This window comes from Oncorhynchus mykiss, unplaced genomic scaffold, assembly GCF_013265735.2.
Source record: "Oncorhynchus mykiss isolate Arlee unplaced genomic scaffold, USDA_OmykA_1.1 un_scaffold_213, whole genome shotgun sequence".
In the NCBI taxonomy this organism is placed as follows: domain Eukaryota; kingdom Metazoa; phylum Chordata; class Actinopteri; order Salmoniformes; family Salmonidae; genus Oncorhynchus; species Oncorhynchus mykiss.
This window is the reverse complement of record NW_023493684.1, coordinates 210,824-219,945: the sequence shown is the minus strand read 5'-3', so window position 1 is coordinate 219,945 and position 9,122 is coordinate 210,824. Positions and strand designations below refer to the sequence as shown.

The window sequence follows — 9,122 nt, the reverse complement described above, 5'->3', positions numbered from 1 at the left end:
CTGTCTCCAGACCCCTCCTCCCTGTCTCCTGACCCCTCTTCCTGACCCCTCTATCACTCAGACTAGAGTACTGAGAACATCAACACAACATAGAATTATAGGATATAGAACAGACGCTGCTGTGATGTGTAGAGTAAGTAACTGTGTTCCGTATGGAGCCATTTCAAATATTGAATTTGGCCTTAAATATTTATTATTTCTACTAATGACCTATAGAAACACATTGAATAACACATTCAGCAATGGCAAAACAAGAAATGATACGAAACAAGGTTTTTGAAGTGTCTGTCCTACAGTACCGGTCAAAAGTTTGGACACACCTACTCATTCCAGGGCTTGTCTTTATTTTTACTATTTTCTACATTGTAGCATAATAGTGAAGACATCAAAATGATGAAATAACACATATGGAATCATGCAGTAACCAAAAAAGTGTTAAATAAATCATAATATATTTGCCTTTATGGCAGCTTTGCACACTCTTGGCATTCTCTCAACCAGCTTCATGAGGTAGTCACCTGGAATGTTTTTCAATTAACAGTTGTGCCTTGTTAAAAGTTCATTTGTGAAGTTTCTTTCCTTCTTAATGCGTTTGAGCCAATCAGTTGTGTTGTGACACAGTAGGGGTGGTATACAGAAGTTGGCCCTATTTGGTAAAAGACCAAGTCCACATTATGGCAAGAAGCAAAGAGATTACAGGTAACCTCACTTCAGATTGCAGCCCAAATAAATGCTTCACAGAATTCAAGTAACAGACACATCTCAACATCAACTGTTCAGAGGAGACTGCGTGAATCAAGCCTTCCTTCATGGTTGAATTGCTGCAAAGAAACCACTACTAAATGACACCAATAAGAAGAGACTTGCTTGGGCCAAGAAACATAAGCAATGGACATTAGACCGGTGGAAATATGTCCTTTTGATCTGGTGAGTCCAAATTTGAGATCTTTGGTTCCAACCGTGTCTTTGTGAGATGCAGAGTAGGTGAAAGGATGATCTCTGCATGTGTGGTTCCCACCGCGAAGCATGGAGGAGGAGATGGTGTAGGGGTGCTTTGGGAAAGGGTCAGTTGTCCCACTGAATGTATTCAACTGAAATGCTGGTGACACTGTCTGTGATTTATTTAAGGCACACTTAACCAGCATGGCTACCACAGCATTCTGCAGCGATACGCCATCCCATCTGGTTTGGGCTTAGTGGGACTATCATTGATTTTTCAACAGGACAATGACCCAACACACCTCCAGGCTGGGTAAGGGCAATTTGATGAAGGAGAGTGATGAAGTGCTGCATCAGATGACCTGGCCTCCGCAATCACCTGACCTCATCCCAATTGAGATGGTTTGGGATGAGTTGGATCGGTGACGGAAAAGCAGCCAACAAGTGCTCAGCGTATGTGGGAACTCCTTCAAGAATGTTGGAAAAGCATTCCAGGTGAAGCTGGTTGAGAGAATGCCAAGAGTGTGCAAAGCTGTCATCAAGGCAAAGGGTGGCTACTTTGAAGAATCTCAAATTTAAAATATATTTTGATTTGTTTAACACTTTCTTGGTTACTACTTGATTCCATGCGTTGTTTCATAGTTGACATCTTCACTATTATTCTACAATGTAGAAAACAGTTTTAAAAAATAAAACATAATTGAATGAGTAGGTGTGTCCAAACGTTTGATTGGTTCTGTATATCTAGGAGATATAAGATCAGGAAATATTGTCGTTTTTTGGACATATTTAACAAAACTACCTACATACTTCCATGTATTGATTGTTTTTGTACCGGTACCTGGTGACCCTCAGAGGAGTCCTGACACTTGTGGGGTTCGTAGAGCTAAACGGAGAAGCCCAAACGGTTCTCTGATTTTCGGGATGTCTCATGTTCTGTCAAACACTGCTTTAGCTCGGCCACCTTCCCCCGCTGATGCGGAATCCCGACAGGAGGATGCGGTGCATTGAGCCCAGGCAAAAATAACCATCTCTATCTTTAAACTGACACATTTAGATGGGGATTTTTGTATTATGTTACTGAGATTGACGCACTAAACTCAAACTCTTAAGGATTAGCATTACCGCATGTCAGCTGCATGAAAATGAGCGAATTGACATTAAAACGGGCAGTATTCCCTCCAAATTGCTTTCGACAACATGTCTACCAAGGCAGAGAGACAGACGCGCTCTTACAGCAGCGGACGCATCAATTCAGACTACAAGCCTAATGGTTACCATCGACAATCACTGAATGTCATTACACTTCTCGTTTATTTTGTAACAGATCTCTTTCCATTCATCAAACGACCGGCGCACAGTGGACAAACATGCGCGGCAAACCAACAGGAGCACCTTTTAGGGAAGTGATTGTTTGACAATCAGCTGAAAACATGACTGGTTGTGTTTACGCCACATTTAAAAGGGAATACATTTGAAAAGTTATACGATTAATCCTTAATCGGTCTATTAGACCCAGAGGACATTCTACATTAATAGGGAGTATTTAATCGTTTTGATGTCTTCACTATTATTCTACAATGTAGAAAATACTATTACAAATAAATAAAAATCCTGGTATACAGTACTGGTACTGTATATTGGCCATCCTTGAGTTGCCCGTCCCTGATCTACATACTGAAAATCCTCTTTATCTGAACATAGAACTCCGTTCATTATACTGTAGGTCCTATGTGTAAAGTCAATTTATTCAACCTTTCAGGGGTTTTTTAGGGGTAAATCGTTTTTCCATATCAATTCAGATCAAATGAATTTTAAAATCAAAACAAACGGCTCTTTAAATCAAAATTCACAATTACACAGAATTCAACAGAACATTTTGCCCACACAATATTACATTCATCACTTTTAAACGTATTTTAAAGGCCCAAGGCAGTCAAAAACGTTCCTGTGTTTGATATATTTCCACGCTATGATGTTGGAATAATACTGTGAAATTCATAACGCCGTTTTAGTTGAAGAGCTGTTTGAAAAGACCGTCTGAAATTTCAGTCTGTTTTGGTGGGATGGAGTTTTGGCCTGCCTGGTGACGTCACCAGGCTGTTAATTAGTTAATAGACCAATAAGAGAGTTCGAAATCTCTCTGACAATAACAGCTAGTTTCCACCTCAGCACTCCGACAGTCCTAGCAAAATTATTGCTTGAGATATTACTCTTTGCTAAGAAGCTATTTTTTTGTTTGTTTTCAATTAAAATGGTCAAAAGGAATCACAGAAATGTACTAATTCGTCAGAAATGATTTGATATTCAGATAAAAAAATAGCTGCAGCATTGGGCCTTTAAAAGCTCGAGTCCCTCGGCAGCTAGAGGGCGCTGTTACACCGCTAGTGTTACAAGGAGCAGATGGCACCACAGACGAGGCTTTCTGGAGGTCAGTTATGTTCAGCATTATATTCATCTGTTGACTGTTATATCAACAAACACAAAACCTCTTGACAGTCATATTACATATTATATTACAATTCAATACAGACAGTGACATGTAATGTCTAGGCTTCACCTAGAGACACTGTACAATATGGTGAGACAGACTGTTCCGGAACACCTCTGTTCCGGAACACCACCAACAGAAGAACGCTTTACTTGTCTTTCTTTTTCTTCAGACCTGAAACAACAAATACCACACACACACACACACACACACCAGACACACACACTGGGCAGTGAGGTTCACTAGTGAGTGTGTGTGGGTGTGTTGTCACCATGGTAACAATGGGCACGGTTGTATTCCACAGAGCAGATTTAGAGAGACCCAGACCCAGGGTATATACAGTAATAAAGAGCCATCATGGTATGTCTAGTTTATCTCTGGGTAGCTGACTGACTGATGCTCTGTGAAGGAAGACAACTAGCAGGGCAGTTTGGCAGCTTCCAGAATGACAAACAGCTTCTAGAAAAGAAACATAAAAGTATTCTAGAACGTAAAAACAGCTTCTAGAACGTAAACAAACAGCTTCTAGAATGTAAACAAACAGTTTCTAGAAAAGAAACATAAAAAGATTCTAGAACGTAAAAACAGCTTCTAGAACGCAAACAAACAGCTTCTAGAATGTAAACAAACAGTTTCTAGAAAAGAAACATAAAAAGATTCTAGAATGTAAACAAACAGCTTCTAGAACATAAATAAACAGCTTCTAAATGTAAACAAACCACTTCTAGAACGTAAACAAACAGCTTCTAGAACGTAAATAAATAGCTTCTAAATGTAATCAAACCACTTCTAGAACGTAAACAAACCACTTCTAGAACGTAAACAAACCACTTCTAGAATGTAAACATAAACAAGCCAGAATCTTCTGTGATGTTTGCACACATTAGTTTAGGGCGCATCTGAAACCACTATTACCTTACAAAGTGCACTGGTGGTAAAGGCTCAGCTGGCCATCATTAATGCACTACATAGGGAATAGTGTATGACTGGTCGGCAGAGTGGCTACTGGGTGGAGGGAGATATTGCACTTGGTCACGTTAACATCATAGTGGTGAAAGTTACTATCTACAGTCACTGTCAGACACACAAGACAGTTTGGCACTTAGTCAGTCTTACAGAACATGCAGATAACACCGAACCCAAGAACAGAACATCCCCTTAAAAACATTACCATGGAGGGACTGTACATGTAACTAGGTCCCCTTCAGCGCTTCCAGCACTATGTTCTCTAGTGGATAGGACCTGGTATATGGGGACAGGGAGGGACTAGGGGGACAGGGAGGTGGGGACTAGGGAGGGACTAGTATATGGGGACCTGGTATGTGGGGACAGGGAGGGACTAGTATATGGGGTCCTGGTATGTGGGGACAGGGAGGGACTAGGGGGACAGGGAGGTGGGGACTAGGGAGGGACTAGTATATGGGGACCTGGTATGTGGGGACAGGGAGGGACTAGTATATGGGGTCCTGGTATGTGGGGACAGGGAGGGACTAGTATATGGGGACCTGGTATGTGGGGGCAGGGGCTTCCAGCCCCTCTGTGAACGGGGGGCTCTGGTAGTTGTCGCTGGGCTCGATGGCGCCCCCGGTGGTGGTGGGGGGGTATGGTGTTACCGGGGCGACTCCGTCCAGATGGTCGGTGGTGAAGAGGGTCATGTCTGTTCCCAGGAGATATTTCTGCACTGCACGCACAGTCAGACCAGCCTGGAGGGAGATGAAGAACAAGGAGAGAAGAAGAATGAGGAGGAGAAGGAAGAGGAGAAGAATGGGGAGGAGGAGGAGAAGGAAGAGAAGGAGGAGGAGAAGGAAGAGAAGGAGGAGGAGAAGAAGAATGAAGAGGAGGAGGAGAAGGAAGCGGAGTAGGAGGAGGAGAGGAGGAGCAGAACAATGAAGAGGAGAAGGAAGAGTATGAGGAGAAGGAAGAGTAGGAGGAGAAGGAGAGTAGGAGCAGAAGAATTAAGAGGAGAAGGAAGAGGAGTAGGAGGAGAAGGAGAGGAGGAGCAGAAGAATGAGAAGTACAATGCCACAGTGCAGTGCCCCTGGAGCAGCTATAGTGTGTGAGTGTGAGTGTGTGTGTGTGTGTGTGAGTGTGAGTGTGTGTGTGTGTGTACCCAGGTGAGGATGGAGAAGAATGAGAAGGCGATAGAGGCCCTGGCTGCGTCAGCCCCCTGGTTGAGTGGCAGGTCCTCAGGGGCGGTCCTAGACCACTGATTGGCCAGGAAACAGAAACTCACAAACCACAGGAACGTCCAGAAACCTGAAAACCACCAATCACAGCACACAGTCAGAGGACAGCCAACCAATCACAGCATACACATTGAAATAATGAGTGTCCGTCTGTGTGTTTTAGCCTACCTGATACCCCGACCTCCAGCATCACAGCCTTCTTCCTGTCCTTAATAGAGCTGATCTGTTGAAACTTCACATCCAACAGGAAGAAGAAGGAGCACAGCAACAAGCCCACCAGACCACAGAACACTCCGTAGTTACACGCATCAGCGTTCTTATTGAACACACAGTGGAGACGTTCACTACCCAGGTTCACATAGCCCTCGTTCACTATAGAGGCAAACACCACCAGGGAGAATACCTGAAGAGGAGAGGGGAGGGGAGGGGGAGAAGAGACGTTCACTACCCAGGTTCACATAGCCCTCGTTCACTATAGAGGCAAACACCACCAGGGAGAATACCAGGGGAGGAGAGGGGAGGGGGAGAAGAGACGTTCACTACTCAGGTTCACATAGCCCTCGTTCACTATAGAGGCAAACACCACCAGGGAGAATACCAGGGGAGGAGAGGGGAGGGGGAGAAGAGACGTTCACTACCCAGGTTCACATAGCCCTCGTTCACTATAGAGGCAAACACCACCAGGGAGAATACCTGCGGAGGAGAGGAGAGGGGAGGGGGGTGGGGGTACACCTGTGTGGACCAAAAGTGCAGACTTATTTAATGTATTAATTAAACAAAATACATATAACATTTATTTGTTATTTGTAAACGCAGGTTCCCCTTTATCTAATATTAACACCTAATATCTAACACCTGATAACGTTCAGTTTAAAAAATATTCACAAATAGAGAAAATCAGAAAGGGGACAAATCCTTTTCCAAGGCACTGTAGATCGCACATGTGTATATATCCTCTGTAGTAGAACTATCCGGTCACTATAACGACAAACCACCCGGGGTATTAACACATGTGTATATATCGTCGCTCTGTAGTAGAACTATCCGGTCACTATAACGACAAACCACCCGGGGTATTAACACATGTGTATATATCGTCACTCTGTAGTAGAACTATCCGGTCACTATAACGACAAACCACCCGGGGTATTAACACATGTGTATATATCGTCACTCTGTAGTAGAACTATAAGGTCACTATAACGACAAACCACCCGGGGTATTAACACATGCGTATATATCGTCACTCTGTAGTAGAACTATCCGGTCACTAAAACGACAAACCACCCGGGTTATTAACACATGGAGAATGATCCACACTGGCGAATAGAGAGAGAGAGGATGCGACGCCACTATACGGCCCCCTCCCGAGGAGTGGCGGTGGAATGATCCATATCACAAACCCACAGCCTATATACACACACGACATATAATAATAACACTATGATATAGACCTGCTTAAGGCCTACAGATAGACATCATAAAGATACGTTTCTCTCAACGCAACAGTCTAGTTATCATCTGTAGCCTAGCTACCTAATTCAATACATTTTAAGGCCACATTCATTTTTTGACATTCTTTACAAATCTGTTTTATAAAACGACCGGAAGTTCTAAAACATGGTACATATCCGTGTATCTGTACAGGATGGACCGTTCTTCGACAGCCTCCTCTCCCCTGGACCCCGTCCATCTATAAGCCTACTGCCGTTTCCAGACTCTTATCTGCGGCGCTCTACGGAGCGATCACTCGCCACCGAGCGGCAGGCCGAGGGAGGACGCCGCGACAGACCCCGTTATCTGTCGGTCTCTTACCCATGACAAGACCCTGAGGATGGTGGTCGGCTGCTTGATGAAGGAAACCGGGTCGAAGGCAGCACCCGCCAGGCCCGCTCCGAACGATCCCACTCCGTCCATCTTCTCTCTCTCTCTCTCTCTCTCTCTGTTCTCTGGGTGCGCTACCCTGCGTCAGGCTCCAGGCTGGGTTTGGTACTGTCTTGTAGTCTAGGGAAGGGTCCTGCGCGCACACGATGTGCACGCTGCTACTGGGCGGGGGCGTGCTCGACGGAGCGGGAACACGCACAGGGCTGCTGTGGCATGAAAACAGCAGTAGCATCTACTGTTGAGGAGGTAGGAGGTCTAGACTACTCATCTGTTGAGGAGTTATAGGAGGTCTAGACCACACATCTGTTGAGGAGTTATAGGAGGTCTAGACTACACATATGTTGAGGAGTTATAGGAGGTCTAGACTACACATCTGTTGAAGAGCTATAGGAGGAAGGAGGTCTCGACTACACATCTGTTGAGGAGTTATAGGAGGTCTAGATTACACATCTGTTGAGGAGCTATAGGAGGTCTAGACTACACATCTGTTGAGGAGCTATAGGAGGTCTAGACTACACATCTGTTGAGGAGTTATAGGAGGTCTAGACTACACATCTGTTGAGGAGTTATAGGAGGTCTAGACTACACATCTGTTGAAGAGCTATAGGAGGAAGGAGGTCTCGACTACACATCTGTTGAGGAGTTATAGGAGGTCTAGATTACACATCTGTTGAGGAGCTATAGGAGGTCTAGACTACACATCTGTTGAGGAGCTATAGGAGGTCTAGACTACACATCGGTTGAGGAGCTATAGGAGAAAGGAGGTCTAGACTACACATCTGTTGAGGAGCTATAGGAGGTCAAGACTACACATCTGTTGAGGAGCTATAGGAGGTCTAGACTACACATCTGTTGAGGAGCTATGGGAGAAAGGAGGTCTCGACTACACATCTGTTGTGTTATAGGAGGTCTAGACGACACATCTGTTGAGGAGTTATAGGACGTAGGAGGTCTAGACTACACATCTGTTGAGGAGCTATAGGAGGTCTAGACTACACATCTGTTGAGGAGCTATAGGAGGTCTAGACTACACATCTGTTGAGGAGCTATAGGAGGTCTAGACTACACATCTGTTGAGGAGCTATAGGAGGTCTAGACTACACATCTGTTGAGGAGGTAGGAGGTCTCGACTTTACATCTGTTGAAGAGTTATAGGTCTAGACTACACATCTGTTGAGGAGCTATAGGCGGTCTAGACTACACATCTGTTGAGGAGGTATAGGAGAAAGGAGGTCTAGATTACACATCTGTTGAGGAGGTAGGAGGTCTCGACTACACATCTGTTGAGGAGTTATAGGAGGTCTAGACTACACATCTGTTGAGGAGGTAGGAGGTCTCGACTACACATCTGTTGAGGAGTTATAGGAGGTCTAGACTACACATCTGTTGAGGAGTTATAGGAGGTCTAGACTACGCATCTGTTGAGGAGTTATAGGAGGTAGGTCTCGACTACACATCTGTTGAGGAGTTATAGGAGGTCTAGACTACACATCTGTTGAGGTAGGAGGTCTCGACTACACATCTGTTGAGGAGTTATAGGAGGTCTAGACTACACATCTGTTGAGGAGTTATAGGAGGTCTAGACTACACATCTGTTGAGGAGGTAGGAGGTCTCGACTACA

General features: G+C 44.6%; 1 protein-coding gene across 3 annotated transcripts; it reads right to left on the bottom strand.

Annotated features, from left to right (window-relative positions):
* Positions 1-3,799: 3,799 nt before the first annotated feature.
* Positions 3,800-7,766, bottom strand: LOC110515385 (synaptogyrin-3). Of its 3 annotated transcripts, none has more exons than XM_036972956.1 (5): positions 7,432-7,766; positions 5,785-6,019; positions 5,541-5,686; positions 4,897-5,133; positions 3,800-4,784 (listed from the first exon to the last, which is right to left on the bottom strand). In XM_036972956.1, exons 1-4 carry the CDS (start codon positions 7,531-7,533, stop codon positions 4,921-4,923), a joined length of 696 nt encoding a protein of 231 aa, XP_036828851.1. In that variant the 5' UTR covers positions 7,534-7,766; the 3' UTR covers positions 3,800-4,784; positions 4,897-4,920. The 3 variants fall into 3 exon arrangements, with proteins under 3 accessions (XP_036828851.1, XP_036828850.1, XP_036828852.1); XM_036972955.1 differs by having other exon boundaries at positions 3,800-4,791; positions 4,904-5,133; XM_036972957.1 differs by having other exon boundaries at positions 3,800-4,745; positions 4,873-5,133; positions 7,432-7,764.
* Between the last annotated feature and the right edge of the window lie 1,356 nt (positions 7,767-9,122).